At 37.9% G+C, this 20,015-nt stretch overlaps 1 protein-coding gene across 1 annotated transcript in view; it reads left to right on the forward strand.

Moving 5' to 3' along the window:
- MPP7 (membrane protein, palmitoylated 7 (MAGUK p55 subfamily member 7)) overlaps window positions 1–20,015 on the forward strand; it is a 153,941-nt gene that overhangs the window by 85,333 nt on the left and 48,593 nt on the right. Inside the window, exons 6-10 of the mRNA XM_012654848.1 lie at window positions 5,707–5,788; window positions 6,476–6,561; window positions 9,145–9,219; window positions 9,420–9,616; window positions 10,090–10,179. Coding sequence (XP_012510302.1) covers window positions 5,707–5,788; window positions 6,476–6,561; window positions 9,145–9,219; window positions 9,420–9,616; window positions 10,090–10,179 — 530 coding nt within the window. The remainder of the gene's footprint in view (window positions 1–5,706; window positions 5,789–6,475; window positions 6,562–9,144; window positions 9,220–9,419; window positions 9,617–10,089; window positions 10,180–20,015) is intronic.

Consider the following 20,015-nt stretch of genomic DNA (forward strand, 5'->3'; position numbering starts at 1 on the left):
CTTTGATAAACATTTTGAAAATATTATTTAGGAGGCATGGATCTTAAATTTGTTTAATGTGATGGCATGTTTTATGTTCAAGTAGCTCTATTTAAAAAATAAAACTTCATATAGAAAAAGAGAACCTCTAACGAGGATGAAGAAATTTCCAAAATTATTTCTTGGGTATTCCTTAAAAAAAGTATTAAGATTTTAAATTTGATTTTAAACACATCGGAGCATGAAATTAAGTGAATAGAATTACTTGTCTTGAACTTTTTCTCGTTCAAATATGTAATTAATGTATTCTATTCACAGTTACTATAAAGGTAAAGTAAGATTATTGGGTGAATGAATTTAAAGTTTGAAAAATAGAAAATCCTTTCAACAAACTTGTCATTGAACATTTGTCAAGTAACATTTGTCAGTTTGGGGAGGTCATGGGGAAGCCCCTAGACTGCCAAAGCAAAACAAAAAACACAGAAGGATATGCGTCAGAGGCATCTTTGGGAGAAAGAGTCCAAGTAGGGGGAATCAGAAACAGGCGCCGGCGAGGGAAGCCAAGCAAGCGGACGGTCAGGAAATGCTTGGTGGACGATTCTCAAGGAGATTTGGCAACAAAGGGGTAGGTGATTGGTGTTATTTAAGAGCGTAGTTTGTTTGTTAGACCTTCTAACATGGTGACATAAATACCGAGCTTGCATTGGATGACCTGAGTGGCAGTTGGGTCATTTCTTTGGTCCATATCCTACAACAGCCAGGCACTCATCATCTCAGCCCTATTCCGAAAATTGGGAGATGTACCTCTTTGGCAGCATTTTGAATGTCAGCTGAGATTGAATGTATTTGGAGCGCTTTAAAAGTTCTGAAGCATTATGCAGGCATTATATAAATGTTACATAGATTGGTTAAGGTAGAAGCTGGATTATGTCCGCTCAAGGAGAGAATGGTACCTGGGAGAATAGGCAGTGAACACCGATCTGGTAGATATTTGGCTTTGGAAAGGAAAAAGGGTGATAGTTTGAGGGGAGGAATGAGAAAGGGAGAAAAACAGCAATCAGAATTCAGGAAGCAGAGATATCTATCCTCTTTCCCTGTGAATTTGGAGCAATTTACATTTGTTTTATCAAGAAAATTAAATTTCAGACAAGCCTAAGAAAATGAAATTCTATTAGTTGGTGAGTGAATTTTGATCCTAAAATTTCCATGTTTCTTGCGTGGGTTGTCCTCTTGCTTTTTTAGGAACGGTGGTTCTCAAATTTTGGTATTAGAAGCCTGACCATACGTGCTGACTTCAAATGCAGATTTCTGGGCTGTACCCCCAAGGATCTATTTCAGTAGGTTTTTGGTGGCGTCTGGGAATCTCAATTTTTAAAAGTATCTCAGATGTTCTCAATGGAAGTGTTTGGTAGATCACACGTCAAAAATACTTATTTCAAAGGCTCCACCTGAAAGCAACTGTGCCACCTTCTTAAATCTTACAATATTGTCAGTTTATAGGAGAGAAAATTTTTATTTAAGGAGATCATGATAACTCAGTCTCAGCAGTCTCCTTTTTATAAACTATTTTACAAAAATAACAATTAACAAAAATCTAAGAATTTTAACTTCTCAGTCTAACCTGAAATTCTCTATGATTTTTTTTGTCAAAAATCACAGAGTAAATTCAAAATAATTATGTAAGAAAATATGTAAGTTTTAAAATAATAGATTCACATTCAATTCATTTTGCATTTGCAGACTGTTTCATAGGACTGCGGACTTTGGTGTGGTATCATCTATAATGCACTCTGTGTTGTTGAGATTCGATCTTATTTTCATGCAAATACATTACATTGGGAATAGATCAAGCAATTGTGTTAATAGGATTTTGGAAAGCAAGATGGAAATAGAAGTCTTCAGGAACGAAGGGTTCAAAGTGAAGACTGAGTCAAGTGTATCATATAGTATCGTATAGAAAGTGAGAGATTGTTCCTCAGGTCTGTAGTTTATCCTCCAAAGAGAGTGGAAGCAGCAGTTAGCAAGCATGTTCTATCAGAATAGATATCTGTATTTATAGCAGAACCCTTATGTGTTGGAGTGCTTTTCTTTCTCCACACATTCCAGAAGTGATTTCATCCTGCCCATGCCTTTAAAAAGCGTCTCTATGCCAGGGACTCCCAGGGGTATTTCTCTTCCAGACCTTTCTTCTGATCTTTAAATTTGTGTATCCATCTGTCTACTTGTTATCTCCATTTGGATGTCTAATAGACATCTCAGTTTTCACAAATCCGAAAATAAACTGCTAATCTTTGTCCTCACATCTGTTCCACCCTCGTCTCTCTCCCTTTCAGTTGATGGCAATTCCATCCTTCCAGTTGCTCGGCCAAAACCGTAGAATCAAGCTTTGGTTCCTCTTTTTATTTTGTGTCCCATAGCCAGTCCTTTGGGAAATCCTTTTGGCTCCACCAATAACATATCCAGACCCTTTTTTATGACTTCTGCTTTCCCCTGGATTATTGTACAGATTGAGCACCCCGAATCTGAAAATTCAAAATCTGAAATGTTCCAAAATCTGAAATTTTTTGAGTGCCGACATGACACTCAAAGGAAATGCTCACTGGGCTATTCAAAAGAATGAAGACATTCCAAAATCCAAAAAAATCCAAACCCTGAAACACTTCTGGGCCAAACATTTCTGATAAGGAGGCTCAGCCTGTAATTACCTCCTGTTTATTTCATTGCTTTAGGCCTCGCCATCCTTCATTCTTAACGCAGTAGGTAGAGAGATCCTTCTAGATCGTTCACAACCCTGCATTTTCTCCCTTCATTCAGAATAAAGCCCAGCACACCACATAAGCAGGCTCCCTGCTGCTGTCCGAGCTCATCTCCTGCTCCTCCTCTCCTGCTGTGCTCCAGCCACACTGGCTACTCTGCTCTTCCTCGAAAGTTTCGTTCACAGCCCCCTTAGCACCTTGGCACTGGCTGTGTCTGCTGTTCTTTCCCTGAGGCTGACTTCTTCACCTCCTTCCAATGTCTGTACTCAGATGTCATCTTCCCAGTGAGACCTGTGTCTTCACACTGTCTCTCCTCCACCTGCTCTGGCATCCTGGTCTTTCTCTCCCTGCCCTACCCCCTCCCACCTGCACAGTGTTTACCACCTTCTAACATGCGTGTAATAGATCGAATTATTCCACCTCTTGCTTATTGTCTGTCTCCCCTGTTAGAATGAAAGCTCTATTAGGGGGCAGAAATTTTCACTTTTTTTACCAATTTATTACAAGCCCTTAGATCAGTGCCTGGCACATAGTAAGTTCTCAATAAACATTTGTTGACTTCATTGAATCACAGAATAAGTCAAAGGGATTAGCATTAAGCACAACAAAAAGGGTGGTTCTGTGCTGACAAACAATACAGTTCACATTAAGAGAGAGAGATTGTTCCATTTACCTAGTTCTGTGTTACAAACCACCCCCCTGTGTTGTGGCTAAAGTGTTATTGTCTCTCACAGTTCTGGGAGTTGGTGGGCTCAGCTGAGAAGGGTCTCACTTGGAGTCCCTCATATGTACAGTCAGATGGTGGCCCAGGTTGGAGTCAGCTGAGGGCTCCATTCACGTGACTGACTCCTGGGCTGGGAGCGGAAAGTTGAGGGCTGGTCAAGCGTCTTTCTCCAAGTGGCATCTCTACTTGGCTAACTTGGGCTTCCTCACAGCGTGGTAGTAGTCATGATTTCTTACATGGCAACAGGATTCCCATAGAGCCAAGTGTTTCAAGAAGTCCCGGTGCCAGCTGCAAGTCTTCTTGCAGCCTTAGAAGCCTCAAAATCATTTTCACCACTTGATGTGGGACTATGGTATGCATATACGAGGAAGGAAGGAATTGGTGATCTCCCTCTTAGAGACAAGCTACCACAAGGAGAATGAACTCACGGAAACAATGAACTTATGAACAAAAGGTTATGGAAGGATATAGTGTGAGCAGTATTGAATGGTAATTAAGAATAGTGTCTCTGGTCAAATTGTTTAGACAAGTCCTGACTTTACTACATACTAGTTGTTTGATCTTAAGACAAATTATAACCATTTGAGATTCACTTTCTCATCCATAAAATATGGATATGTAGACTTAGATCACTAAACTCTTCTGCCACTAGGCATACTTTGGTGGGAAAATTTAAAACACATTTTTAAAGAGTGTGAAAGTCAATCTAATCAAACTAACTAGTTGTATTAAGAATATTACATTTCTAGACATTTTGGACACAAGTTAGTTGTTGAAATAAAAGCATAAACTACCAGTAATTGATGAGTCTAAGGTTTATGACCATGGAAAGATACTTTTTCAAGTCTTTGGCCTTGAGTGCATGCCTAGGTAATGAAAAATGCCACAAAATCATCCTATCACTTAATTACTTGATTTGTACTACTACTAGGTATATATCTGATAGTTGTCATATATATAAAGTATACTTATTACAAATGGATTCCTACTTTGTTTACATTTCTACTGTTTAAGGATATTAATGTGAAAAACTTAAGAAAAATTCCACTTCTTCTTTGGAATGAATTCAGCCACCATGTAAGGTATACTTTTTTAGCAGTATTATGCAACGTTGGATGGCTTTGCTAAACCAATGCCAATTTCTTGGAAGGAAAGTCACGAAAACAATTTCAAAGTAACCACTTACACCTGTTGTTCCTACAAAGCAGCAGTTAATTTGCTTCTGAATAAAGTAAAGAATTTTGGGATTCTTTTTGAGATGGTTTTCTAATCTTATGCCAGAATATTAGTTCCATTTGTACTAGGTACACTCCTAGTTCATTAAAACTGTGGAGTAACAGATCTTTCTTCCATTCATTTACCTTAGCCTTAGAAAACAAATATAACTGATTTCTGGGTTTATTTTTTTCTTTTTCTTTATAATTATTGCCAAATTTCTTTCCTGTGATAGCTTAGTGTAATAGAAGGATCTCTGAACTAAAAGTCAAATGACCTAGGTTTTCATTTTCTAACTTATTATATAATCTTTTGTCTATTCACATAACTATCACTATTCCACCTTCTTGATGGGGTATTATAAGGATAAAATAAAATGAGGAAGTGCTTCAAAAGGATAAAAACAGCATTCAAATGCAAGGTGTTCTTTTAATAGAAAGAAGATGTTTTTATTTTCCACACTTTCGAAGAGGTTTAAGATTTCAAAAATCTTTAAATTGTGCTGAAACCCTTATATCTGCAGTCCCCCCGCCCCAGCCATGGCTGGTTAGGAACAAGGCTGCACATCACCACCGCAGTTGCACACCCCCAAGTCCCCCACATACCCCCACCCCCCGCCCATGTAAAAATTGTCTTCCATGAAACTTAGGAGGAACTGGGCTGCACAGGAGGAGGTGAGCGGCAGGCGAGCGAGTGAAGTGTCATGTGTATTTACAGCTGCTCCCCATCCCTAGCATCACTGCCTGACACGCCCCCTTCCCCCCCCCCCGGAAAAATTGTCTTCCATGAAACTGGTCCCTGGTGCCAAAAGGTTGGGGACCACTGCCTTAAATGGTACATAGATAGAATTTTCTGTACCTCGTAATGAATCTTAGTAAGACAAATGGCATGTCTACTCCTCCTGCCTCATTTCCTTAATTTTTTTGTAGTAGTTTTCTCTTTTTTCAGATGAATGTCCTTATTTCCTCCTCCCCCTTCCTAACACCCATTACCCACATTTACCCACAGATACTTTTTGTTTTTCCTTAAAAGGGTGCCACCATCAAGAAGGACGAGCAGACCGGGGCGATTGTTGTGGCCAGAATCATGAGAGGAGGGGCTGCAGACAGAAGCGGTGAGAGTGTGAATGTGAACTGAATACACGCGAGTCACGTTGTGCTTTGTGAGCAGCATTTCCTGTATGTAATTAAGAGGATAAAATCCTTTTGATATAATACAGTGAAGCAAGTAATAAGATACTTCTCTCTGTGTTGAAATGTGAGAACCTACTTAAACAAATGATAGATAAATCTCACTCTGTGGTCTTAGCATACACAGGCGTCCACAGTTGTATGAGACTTGTTTCCCGCCAGGTACGATGGCTCACGCCTGTAATGCCAGCACTTTGGGAGGCTGAGGTCGGAGGATCACTTGAGCCCGGGAGTTCAAGACCAGCCTGGGCAACAAAGCCAAACCCCGCCTCTCTTAAAAAACAAAAAGACTTATTTCAGTGTTTCTGATTTGAAACGTCTACTGAGAGTATGCAACCTTTAAGATAAATAAAAATTACGAAATATCAGTAACATGCATTTCTAGACAAAAGACCAAGATGCTGCTGTGATTTCTTTGCCAGCGTTACGTTGTGGTCTCTGATCATTGCTAAAGAGGCACAGGGTCTGAAACCCAAGAAGCGTGCAGGTCTCCTTTCCAGTCCTTAAATGTGTTAAGGGAACCTAACAATGCTTTCATCATGGAAACAATTGCAAATTACATTTTCTTTAGGGGGTAGCACTGCTAATTTACCGAATCTTACATTTCTCAGGTCTTATTCATGTTGGTGATGAACTCAGGGAAGTGAACGGGATACCAGTTGAGGATAAAAGGCCTGAGGAAGTAATACAGATTTTGGTAAGCTTTAAGTTTATTTTAAAATTGCAATAAAACTAAAATTGAATCACTATATTTCTGACTTTTCGCACTTGATTTGAAACACACAGGATTTGGATTTAGCAGTCCAGGATTCAAATCCCAGCCCCATCACTGACTCTAAACCTACAGCTATTAAAAGAGATTTGAGTATCTCAAAACAGATCTCCCTTTATATGAAAATTTAGTATATGATTAAGATGGCATTTTAAATCAGTGGGAAAATGATAGAAGCATTTCATAAATAGCATTGGGTTAATTGATGATTCACTTAGAAAAAATAAGGTCAGTCCCTGTTTTACACCACACACAAAAATAAATTCCCAACAAATTAAATATGTAAGTGCAAAAAATCACAAAAATTATACGATAAAATGCAACATACAATTTTTGTAATTTTAAGATAGGGAAAGACTTTTTAATCTTAAGGTGAAATTCGAATAGAAAAACAACAGGTGTGTGTACTAGAATTTAAAACTCACAATACAGAAAGAAGATGTCATAAATAAAAGACAAGTGGAATTGTAGGGAAAATACTTTGAATATATATGATAAAAGGCTAATATTTTAATGTAGAGATCATAAAAATCAGTAAGAAAAACATTTACAGAAAAATCATATGCACAAACACTTTACAAAAGCAAACGTGTCTAAAAAAAACAGTGGATTGCTTGGAATTTAAAAGCTTTTTGATGCCTAAAGTAGGCCAGAGACATAGATATGTTTACATGATTTCACAATGGGATAAATTAATAGAGCTTTTGGAGATGTCCATTTAAAACTAGCAAAATTTTAAATGTACATACCTGTTAATCATGAAATTCAAATGTTGGAAATTAATCCTAAGGAAATAATTTGATAAATGTGTATAAACAAAATATTTTTTAAATATTCAGAAATTGCACTGATCACTCAAAAAGGTTGCATTGACCAAATAATCATTCGTCGGTATGACGGATTACTGTGAAGCGATCACAATGGCTGATGGACCTATATGGCTTCATAATAATAGTAGTAATAATACTAATTGCTAATGTTGATTGAGCCCATAATAAGTGACACTGCTCTAAGGGCTTTTCATCCATTCAAAACACACACACACAAACACTAGAAAAATGAGAGGGGATTATAGACAAGGCTTTTCCTTTCTCTCAACCTGTGCAATTCAGCATTACAGTGTATGAATTCTTATTAAGATTTGTGAATTACTTTTATGGTTAGCAATAACGATATTGATATTTTCAAATAAATCAACCCTCTATAAAATTCTGTTGTTTGGGAGGAGTGGGGGCGAGAAAACAAAACAAAAAAAAGTCTGTTATTTATACTACCAAAACCTTATTTTACCTAAGTCACCGTGTTGTGCTGGAGCGGCCTCCATGCACCATTTCCCAACTCACTTTCAGTAACTTCATGCTGTTAAATTGAAACTGGCTGTGTTGGGAGTATTTGTACCATGGAAATTGGCTAACAGTACACATCAGGGTCTTTTTTTTTAATAATGGAATGCCGGTTTGCCAGCACACCCCTGACAGGGAGCCCAAGAGAGATCTGTCTTCCCTCTCTCCCTCCTCCCCTCCCTCATCTCTTTTATGTGCCAGTTAGTCTGGGCGCCATGGCTTCCGCCTGTAATCCCAGCACTTTGGGAGGTGGAGGAAAGAGGATCACTTGAGGCCAGAAATTGGAGACTGGCCTGGACAACATAGTGAGACCTCCTCTCTACAAAAAAATTTTAAAAATTAGCTGGATGTGGTGGCATGCACCCGTAGTCCCAGCTATTTGGAGGCTGAGGCTGGAGGATCGCTTGAGCCCAGCAGTTTGAGGCTGCAGTGAGCTATGACGACACCACTGTACTCCAGCCTAAGTGACAGTATGAGATCCTATCTCTAAAAATAAAATAAACTAAAAAAACAAATGTGCCAGGTATTTAGTGTTTTAATGGAGTGTATAATTAGCAGGAGTAACAGATATTAAGAAATAATGGCATAAATAATTAAATATGGCTGTGATAAATGCTAACAAGAGAGAGAGACATAAATAGAGACTGACATAAGAGTATACTTAAAGAGAGACCACCCCATGTCTGAAATACTCAGCAGATTTGTGGGTGGTAGCGTTACTTGTTTTAATTAAATTAGAATAGACGGTCTTCATTTTTTAGTTAATCTATTACATTTTACTCACTAAACAGAGATGAATATTCTTCGTTGTTTTTTCCGAGGGGCACTGCCACTGTATTAAATTATGAAACTGCACTACTGACACTGTAGGTGTTTTGTCCCAGAAAACACAGATGTAACTTAACATGGATGGAAATATATTTATTGACATCTTAAAAGTACACAGAAAGTAAAAGTGGATTTAGGGGTGAACATTTTTTAACTTATTTGACAAACTTTAAAGCTTTCTTGCATTGTAAGAACTTCTACAAAAATAGTTCCCTCAGTTTATTCTAACGGTAGAAACCCCGAGTTTATAAATGTTTAGATGCGTTTAGCTTTCTACCTATTTCACCTTGTTTTTCTTTGGCCCTAGTTTTCTTATAACTCTTTCTTCTGCTGCCAGGCTCAGTCTCAGGGGGCGATTACATTTAAGATCATCCCCAGCATCAAAGAAGAGACCCCGCCCACAGAAGGCAAGGTGAGCATCACTTAAAGATGTTTTTGCGTCTGTGTGGGGGCAGTAATGATTTTCCACCTATTACATGTCTGCTTTGTCACAAGGCACTTGTCATATTCTGGTTTTTAAATTATCATTTCTTGAATCGGAGTTGGGAGAATGTAGGCCATTTCACATTTATTTTCTGTCCTTATTCATCTGAAATGAAACTTTTCTTCCAGATGTTTATCAAAGCTCTCTTTGACTATGATCCTAATGAAGATAAGGCAATTCCATGTAAGGAAGCCGGGCTTTCTTTCAGAAAGGGAGATATTCTTCAGATCATGAGCCAGGATGATGCAACGTGGTGGCAAGCGAAGCACGAAGGGGATGCCAGGCCCAGAGCGGGCTTGATTCCCTCGAAGCATTTCCAGGAAAGGTGAGCTGGTGGTGCATCATGATGGCCTTTCTTCAGCTGACCTTTTGTTCTCTGCAAAATATCATTCCAGCGTAGCTGCGATAAAATAAGCTATAAAACCTTGCCTTAGGATTCTTTATCCCCTGGGTTTGGATTTCTGTTTTGTCTAACTTAGTATGAATGATGACCAAAAATAATATGACAGGACCAGATCACGCTGGATTTTTGTTATGAAGCAAATGGAAAATAGCACATTAATATCCGAAACCCTGTTGATGTGAAAGGTGGAAAAAAGACTCGTCATTTTGGAGAGAGGAGAGAGAATTTACAAAAATTTGAAAATAGAGGATTTATTTCTTAATTTGAGCAGATTGCATTGTGTTCATTTTTCTCCTGACTTTCAAGTTTTTTCTTAAGACGTTCAATACTTTGGTGTTGTGTGAACCTCAGACCGTGCTGAAAACTAATAGGCGTGTTGACCTTCATTCCTGCAGGAGGTTGGCTCTGAGACGACCAGAGGTACTGGTTCAGCCCCTGAAAGTTTCCAACAGGAAATCATGTAAGTTTGTTAATGAGAATGCAGAGTAACCAAATCCCGCTGTTTTGTTTCTGACTGTGAAAGCAGGACTCGTGGCAGGACAGGGGTCCTGTTACCTTGCAGTGGCTTTGCATCATCCTTTGTCAGGAACCAAACAAGAAAGGAATTCGTAGTGGGAGGATTAGTGTGAACCTTTTACAGAAAGGGGTGATTGGGGCTGTTTATAATAAACCCACTCACTCTTTAAGGAAATAACCACTACTCTCTTTGATTTCTGAATTTAGGTATTTTATTAAATGTAACCTAAAATACAACTCTTTTATTTATTCAACACCAGGAGGTTTGGGTAAGATATTTCTTGGTAAAGATTAGGGGAGAAAAAAATCTACCATACCATTTTCTTGGCCACAAAAGCAATTGTGCCTTAGATAGATTATTCTTGTTCTTAATTCCCTCCTTATCCCTAAGTCATCACACCTCTGGCCTCTAACCCATCCATTTGGACTTATCGCCAGACTAAAGTAAAAGAAAATGAGAGTAAGGAAAAGAATGATATATGACTACTGAAAAACACAGTGTGGATTCAGGTGCATTTTTTTTCCTTTCAGCCTAACCTTCTATCGACTTTACTTCCCACTGCCTGTCTCCTCAAGTCTCCATCCCATAAATTTCCTACTTCACCTCCCCTAAATGTTTCGTGGTTACAGGTATTTTAAGAGGAAAAAAACCAGCCCTTTGTTTTCAGCATAGAAATTGTACATTAAACAGCAAAATGAGCAAATAAGTGGCCCTGGAATTTTCTACCAACATCTGTTTTTAGTATCGTTGCATTTTTCGCAGCTCCTGTTATTTCTGTCAGTTTGTATCGCATTGTAAAGAGAGCCAAACTACAGTCGCGTGTAAATCTCGCCAGCAAGCAAATACTGCAAGGGGAGCACTGATTCAAAAGCCTGCTTGTTCTTGCTACATTAAGTCTGGACACAAGGAAAAAACACTTGTCATAGAATGCCACATGTCTGATGACATCAGAAAGCTTAAAGTTGAATGAGAACATTGCATTGTTTTTAAGTGTGATGACTTTTCAGCAGCCAGCTCATGCAGCTGAAAGGAACTTTGAGGCATCCACCTGACTTGCTCTGTGAGGGATTTTTGAATTACGGACTTAACACATTTCTAATTTGGTGTATGTGGGGTAAAATATGTATAAGTTAAAAATGAAATACATTTGATTATACTTGAATCTGAATCTTACACTCAAATTTGAGTCATAGGCAACTAGAAATTTACAATTTGATACAATAATGAATTTTTATTTAAAATTTTTGATAAATGTATATGTGTTTCTTAAAGAACTATACAAAAAGGATAGATTGTTTTTTCAATAGGTCTCCCAAACTGGTTTCTTGTAGGTGTGCGCGAATGTGAGGGGGTGTGGGATGTGTGTGCATGTTGTATATATGCATGTTGTGTGTATATGTGTGTATATAAAAGCATTAAGTGTAATGGAGTCATTTTGTCTGTTGATTTGCATAATTTATTTCTGTGTTAATGCTTCAATATTTGGATCTGAGACATATTTTTTCCAGGATTTATCTCTACTGAAATGTCCTCATTTTACTAATTTTTTTTAAATTTTTGCTTTTTCTGCCCTTGAATGCTATTTGGAAGTGTTTTACTGGTCTCCCTTCGTCTCTTTCTCTCTGTCTTTCTTTTCTCTCGCCCACTTTTTTTTAAAAACTAGACTTTGATTCACTGAGAGATGTGTTATTTTCAAAGAAATCTGGTCAAGCTTACTCTAATTAAATCAGTAGTGTATGGTAAACACGGTCTTGTTCAGAGAGACAATGTATTTCTGTGAAAATTAAGTAGAAAGCTAATATCTTTATTCTCAAAGAATTGAAGCTCCTTTTGAAATTTCCTTGAATGTTGTCACATAAACTTAAGAGTTATACAGAAATCACTGTATTGATTACGAACATTTTTAATGACATATAAAAGAATTTTAATGTCTGTTTTGATAATGATTCTTTATATAACGAAATCTTTTAAAAGCCATCTGACTCACTACTGTCTGGATTTCGATATTTGGTACTTAGATTCTTGGAATAGGAAGTTCATGTTATCATGACTTTGCTAAATCATAGAGTAATGCTATGAAGGAAAACAAGTTTATATAAAATCTTTTATGACTTTGAATATTAATTCATAGGATATATTTTAAGAAAAGTTTCTGATTTAATGTAAAATTTCTAAAAGAAGAATAATTCTGTCACGTTGGTGTTTATAATGCACGAAAAAATACAGTGATAAAAATTTTTACAAATGCACTTAAAATCTAGGCAGTTACTGTAAGCATCGGATTTGGAATAATGAATTTAGTCACATTAACTTTTTTCACTGAGTGAATTATTAGTTGACTAGTAATTTATATATGAATGAAACGTTCTTGGATGATGATTCTGGAACTATAGGGGTTCAGTTAATATCACCATAGAAATAAATACAGAATGACAAATCCCAGTCTCATCTTTGCATTTGTATTTGTGCTAGAGCTCTAGTTCCTGGCGCCAAGGGAAGTATAATCAAGAGCCATGATAATAACAACCTCTTTAGGCTTTAAAACTAACATCCTTATGCAGAACTCGTAAGTGTAGGTCATAGTCATCTGTGATGCTTGGTCGTTTCCTCCTCCTTAAGAATCTTGATGTGTCTAGCCTGGGTGTGGTGACTCACACCTGTAATCCCAGCCCTTTGAGAGGCTGAGGTGGGAGGATTGCTTAAGTCCAGGTGTTCGAGACCAGCTTGTGCAACAAAGCAAGACCTGTCTCTACAAAAAACTTAAAAATTAGAGGGGGAATGGTACTGCATACCTGTAGTTCCAGCTACTTGGGAGGCTGAGGCAAGAGGATCACATGAACCCAGGAGTTTGAGGTTGCTGTGAGCTATGATTGTGCCATTGTACTCTGGCCAGGGTGACAAAGTGAGACCCTGTCTAAAAAAAAAAAATCTTGGTGTTTCTAATACAAATCCAGAAAAAGACTTCTCAAACAAAAAAAATATTTATCTCTTACGTCTTAAAATTAAAAATTCCTGAAAACTAAAATGTGAACTCAATCCTGAAACATTCTTACAAGCTTGATAGAGGGATCCCCTTCCTCCTCCTTCTCCCCCTCCTTTTTGGGAGAATTGCTTATTTATCCAACCAAGAAATTTGTGATAGAAATTTTTTCCCTCTCTCCATCATCTAATGATAGGTTGTCCCATAATAGATTTGTATTAGTAATGCAGACAGAAGAACAGCCTAGAAGTCTGATAGGTTTTCTTTGATATGATCAGCTTTTCGATTATTATATAAAAGATACAGCTCAAAGTGTTCTGAAAATGAGTAAAAATGAATCTATATCTCAAGTAGTATATAGAATTAGTTTTTCATGGCAGAAACTTGGCAGCTTGCATTTCTTGTGTTCATATAATTTAAAGTACTCTAATTTTGTGCTTAAAGCTATTTTTATAGTTCAGCTGCATATATTAAAGCAATATGATATTGCCTGACTTTTAAGAAATAAATATGAATTTATTTAAAATAGTGTTCATTCCCTTTCTATTGAAATCCAAGTATGTGAGTTAAGAATTGTCTTTCTAACAGCATAAACATTAATTTATATCATTAATTATATCAATAGGATATAATTTAAATCCAGTGTATATGGCCTTCAGAAAGGAGTGAGAAAAAGGTCTTATTCATATAGTGTATTTTACAACAGAATATTTAAGAACGATTTTTATTTATAGTTCTTAGTTTCCTTTTTTACTTATGGAAGTGTAAGAACTTGAAAATTTCTAATACTGCTGATTAAATAATATTAAGGGAGAATATTTACTACCATACCATTTTCTTGACCACAAAAGCAATCGTGCCTTATCTAGATTATTCTTGTTCTTAATTCCCTCCTTATCCCTAAGTCATCACACCTCTGGCCTCTAACCCATCCATTTGGACTTATCGCCAGACTAAAGTAATTTAAGTTGTGATTGTTAATATGGAAGTGAAAAAAAATACTTACCTGCAGCCAAAGGGATATACATTTAAACAAGGCGTAACCTAGTTCATTCACAGGCAAGCATTTTGTGGGTTGATAATCACAATAGCCCACAAGAGAGCTTAAACATTGTTTAAAATAATGATTTCATTGTATGTGGTACCAACATTTTGGAAGGCCTAACATTTAAGAATAACGTATAACAGAACTCTACAGGCTGCTGTAATAAAACTTTTCAAGTTGAGTAAACTCCTTTCTCCTATATTCTTAAGTAATGTTTACTTGTTGGTTTCACACATAAAGTTAATTCAGAAATAAGTAGATTGCTTATGTCATTACATTAAGTTTGTGTGTCTAAAACTTTGTCAACCATTTTTTAAATACTGGTGGGGTTTTGTATAAACAGAAACATATGAGGTTTTAAAAAATACCTATTTTTTTTCATAGTACTTACTAATACTATTTGGAAGATGCCAAAGTTCAGAGGTTATGTGGAAACAGGTGTAGGTGCAATAAGTTGTATGAGAAATTTCACGTCTAATCACTTACATGGCCAGTGGCTGGGGTGAAGGCCTTGCCAGTGCAGTCACTCATCGTAGTCTCAGTCCCTGGGTTGCACATCTGGAGAAGTTGCCTCTGGCACGCTGTCGGGGTAGATGCTCCTAGTCTTTCCACACGAAGGGTTCTAAGCCATGTCGTCTCTTGTGTTTTGTCCTGGGGATCCAGTGCAATGCCATGCAAGTAAGAAAGAGCTGATTAACTCTCGGGGTCTGGTCTGTGGTCGTGGATTATTGCAGACTTTTAGGAGAGTTTGCAGGGTAGGGGGTGAGGGGGGATTTAGGAAAGTGGTTTCCAGTGTGGGGATTTTACCGTGTCCACGTGAATGTAGACACCATTTCTCCACTTGGCAGGAGCATCACATGCCCTCAGAGTGGCATCCAGCAGAACGACATTCAGCTGCCTGCTGTGCAGGGCTCGTCACACACTCTACGCAAGAGCCTGTCCAGTCCTTTTCCTGAAGACAGCACATTTATCTCTTTGAGACCTTCTTGGCCTCCTGTCTGTGATTTTTCTAATTTTCCTCTCCTGCTCTAACGTGCTTGAATGTAGCAGACAGTGGACTCCCAAGGATGCTGGGGAAAGCAGCCGGCCCTCCCTGGGAGCCCCTGGCAGGAGAAACGCACTTGGGTTGCTGAAGCTGCAGGGAGGGAGGGAGGGGTGGGCAGTGGGGGTGATGCCAGGTCGACAGAAAACTTGGAGGAAACATCATGTTCCTCGGCCTCTCCCCTGACGATTTCCAGTCTGAGACTTGGGTAATCCAAAAGTGATTTTGGCCAGGCACAGTGGCTCACGCCTGTAATTCTAGCAGTTTGGGAGGCTGAGGCACGAGGATCACTTGAGGCCAAGAGTTCAAGACCAGCCTGGTGGGCAACACAGTGAGACCCTGTCTATGTAGAAAATAGAAAAATTAGCTGGGTGTGGTGGCTTGTGCCTGTAGTCCCAGCTACTCAGGAGGCTGAGACAGGAGATCACGTGAGCCCAGGAGTTTGAAGTTTCAGTAAGCTATGATGATGCTACTGTACTCCAGCCTTGGCAACAGAGCAAGACCCTGTCTCAAAAAAAAAAAAAAAAAAGTGATTTTGTTGTGATAGCCTAGCACTGAATTAAAATCTCAGACTCCAGAGCCAGAGTGTGTGGGTCCTAATCCCAGTTTTGTCACATCCAAGGTGGTTGTCTCGTTTTTTTCTTTCTAACTTGGTCTTGAGCTCTGTCTTTGGTCAGTGGCTATAAACTCCAGCCCTGCCTCAGTGGGCCTTCGGGGAGGTGGTCTTGGCTGTTGACAGTGGGACTTTCATGGGATATTTCTTTGTCTTGGTGGAAGGCCTAATGCCTCAGTGTCCAGCTGTGACCAGGCGTCCAGCTCACAGAAATTTACACGGGCAGACACCCTTGTGGCTCTTGTCTGACCTGTGTCCAGTTTATTCCTACTAAGATAGCCACTCTCTAGGAAAGCCCTGACCAGGAAAAAAGTTAGGTTCAGGTGTGTCAGTCAGGTAAGACACAGAGGAGGCAACTCCATAAAACACGTGAAATAACAGAGGCGGCGTATCACTCACAGACCCCAGAGAGAGGAGAGCAGCACGCCCCCCGGGCCAGTGGGAAGGAGGGAGCTGTCGGGGACGTGTGCACTCAACCAGCGAGGGGGGAGCAAGAGAGAGAGGAGACCTGTGGGCCAAAGCCTTTGTGGAGTCCAGGGTGTTATCCAAGCAGGTTTCCGCGCAGGGAGTTCTAATTGGTGGGTTTACAGTCTTAGACTTTAGAGCAAGTGGGCACGAGCTCGTAGAGTCCCTCTGTGACTGAACGGTGGTCACTGTGGCATATCTACGAGGTCCATGCGGGCTGTGGGGACCAGAGGATGAGTCAAATAGGCTGTATCTATGTGTCCCATAGGGAGGTGGTCACCAGCAGGCCGCTGTATGAGGCAGATACCTGAATGAACCACCTTGAGGAACTGGGAGGAGACAGAGAGCTGGAAACTGAGTCAGGTGTGACTGAGCCCTGCTCCTGGAATGAGAGAGTCAAACCTAGATTCACAGTGGATGCCAGAGCAATATGAAATTATAAGAATTCACTCCAGATTTCTTCCCATCTGTAAAACGGGGATAATAGTACTGGCCTCATAGAGTTGTTGGAGAATTAAATAATTTGTGCATTTAACGTGCGTGGCACAATGCTTTCTGCATAGCAATAATCATGTAATTATCCCAGCTCTCTGCTGAGATCAGCCTTTTATTTTAATATGTTTTTTCCTCTTTGTCCAAACATGCTAAGTCTAAAAATGTCTGTTCTTTTCTTTTTTCTACTGGATGTCCATTAAGCATGGAACTTGCTACTGGATATGTGTGTAGTTTTAGCATGCTAAAAAATATTATTCTTTTCCTACTTAAGAATTGTATGGAGAAATATCCTTTTGCAAATTTATGTAGCGTATTCATGACCTTTTATTAGAATATGGAATATATGTATACTATCCATAATATAAATTATGGATACTATGGATTGGCATTGGTGTTTTAACATTTTATTTGTTTCTGTGACATGGCTTTTATCATTTGATTTCCATGACACTGAATCTTTTATAAAGTGTGTGGTATTCAATCTAGTCTATTGTTCCTATCAAAAAATAGACTATGTTTAATAATCTACTTTATAGGAGAGCATCTGAGATTTCACATTTTATAGTGATCAATCTTATATCCACCATGCCTGCCTAGATGCTTGGCTTAGCCAAGCCACATCACATCATTGATTTTTGTTTTCTGACGATTTGTTTTAGATGTACGAGACATTTCACAGCTACTAAGAAATGTACATAAATACACTCACAGCTTGGGTGACTCATAACACGAGCCTGAAAGATAATGATTTGCTTGTCATATTTGCTAATACTGGCCAAATAGGATCAATACAGTTTGAGGACCCATAGGTATTTGAAAAGTAAAAATACAATAGTGTACGCTTTCCTGGAAGTGTTTTCTCTGGCCCCATTCTGTACGTTGGAGAGAGAAGCAGGCTAAGAACTGTTCTGATCACTCCCGTTCGCTCTCCAAGGTCACATAGTAAAATATGTTCCACCTTGACTCATGGTTAGATTTGTTTCTGTTATGTTTCCAGTACTACTTCTACCCTTAACTGAAAGTGAGTCTCCACTGCTTTTAAATTGCTATCTAATAATTTAGGAATTAAGATTGCTTTTTAAAATGCCTTTCATCAGCTAATGTAGACAGAATGAAAATAAAGGATTCTGCCCGAATCATTTTATATGTATGATAAATTAATTGTTAGAATATTGTTAAATTTACAGGATATTTAGACATTTTAAGGGCAAAATTTGTTGCTTCTAAGATCCTTTCTTTTTTTCACTATTGATTTTATCAGGAAATTTCTTCAAAGTGTTGAACAGATTGATTTACAAACAAAACTGTTCTATGAAAATATCCCCTTATTGAAGGTATTATTTTGAAAAAGTGCTGAAGATTTTTTTTGTAATTATTTTTCCCTATTTGGTTATTTAATAAGCTATATGAGGACTGTGCTTTTACTACTTAAATGTGTGTATTCTTTTTAGAACAAGACTGCAATACAGTCTAAAATGTAGTTTTTTACAAATTCTATTTGTTGACTAATAATTTTGAAACATTTAAAATACATTTGTGTTTTTCCTTTGGCTTTTCTGAGATGAGGAAACAGTTGAGTGTGGTAGGTGGATTTTTTTTCTTGGATGCAACATCTTCGTACTTTAATTGTATTTTCTGCACATTTAATCATTTCCTTTCTTGTTTTCTTTGTGCTTCTCAGAGGAAATTAAAGGTACATGTATAAAAGTTTCCCTGCAAAGCCTAGTAATTTTATTTAGTGCACATATGTGTAGGTTTAAATTCAATATAGCAAGCAGTTTATAAATGTACTCTATTGTACATCCAAACTTCCATCTTGACATCACAGTACCGAAAATTGTGGTTTCACTTTGTTTTAGAAAGAATTTTTTTTTTTTTTTGCTTCATGTAGCAGAAATATAGAAGGTAATCTCATATAGAAAATTGTGTTTTTATCTCTGTCAGTGGCTTCAGATAAAGGTGAATGAAGAAAATAGTATTATTCAAATATATTGACAGATTCATTTTGATATTAGGATGTCAGGAGTACCTTCTCAATGATTTTATTTCTGCACAATCTGTTCTGTTAGTTCCAGAAGAAAGAGGCCTAAAATGACAAGTATGCCATTACTTAAATTAAGTTTTTAAGATATGCATAGCCTAGTATTCACTAATTCCCAGAAATACTAGCCCATTGCTTATGTTAAAATGTTTTTATTGTTCCTTTTTTAAAAAAACAAAATAAAAATAGCAATATTATTCCTTTCCAACATGAAATGTCTTCTTAACAATAGGAAGGATATGTTTTAATCTTAACCTTTCGCTGTAATCCAGTGAGCCAGAATAAGTGCTATATTTTACCTATTATCAAAGAGCCTGATTTACAACAATAAATTTACTTTGGGGGGATCAAGTGGCATAATTTTCTTAACTGCAAAAGTATAAACCCCACAGACAAGTATTTTATAACTTTCTTAGACCTGCATCAAAGAACCTCTGAAGAAGGTAGAAAACAAACAACCCTGCATGGTGTTTCAAAATATCACTTTAAACTTAAATATAAAACAAGAAGTTTTATGTTTAAGGGTGGCATTGTGAGGGCTGTCCTATGCTGTGCTTTACATAGTTGTTTTAAGTAGTTTATTTTTGCATCTGTGGCTGGGCTTCTAACTGTTCTGCTTTATTTCTTGGCTTTTGTTCTGTGTGCTTTCACACCTCATCCAGAAGATGCTGACTGTGCTGGTAACAACAGCGGGACCTATATAGGTGAGCACTTGGTCGTGGAAGAGGATTTATTTCTTTCCGTTGCTTTCTCTGAAATCATCACATTGATTTTTTTTTAAATGAGCCTGTTTGCATCGGCATGCTCTGAAATTCACTGGGGAGGCTTGAACCTTTGTGTTAAACAGGCTCAGTGGGCTGGACACAAAGGATTTCCTAGTGTGCTTGGTTATTATATCCCAGAAACTTTCCAGATGCTATATCTTTGTAAGCCATTATATAATTTTTGATAGAGGATGAAAACATATCCTGTTGGCACTAAGTCATTTTACTCAAGTAACAGTATCCGGACTTTTCTAAATTCTGGTTAACTGTGAATTATTCAAAGCTTCTAAATAGTTTTTTTCTTCCAAATAAATGTTTGATTATGTTTTCTTACGACTTTGTATTCCCATAACACCCCC

This window comes from Propithecus coquereli, unplaced genomic scaffold, assembly GCF_000956105.1.
Source record: "Propithecus coquereli isolate 6110/MARCELLA unplaced genomic scaffold, Pcoq_1.0 Scaffold45, whole genome shotgun sequence".
Lineage (NCBI taxonomy): Eukaryota > Metazoa > Chordata > Mammalia > Primates > Indriidae > Propithecus > Propithecus coquereli.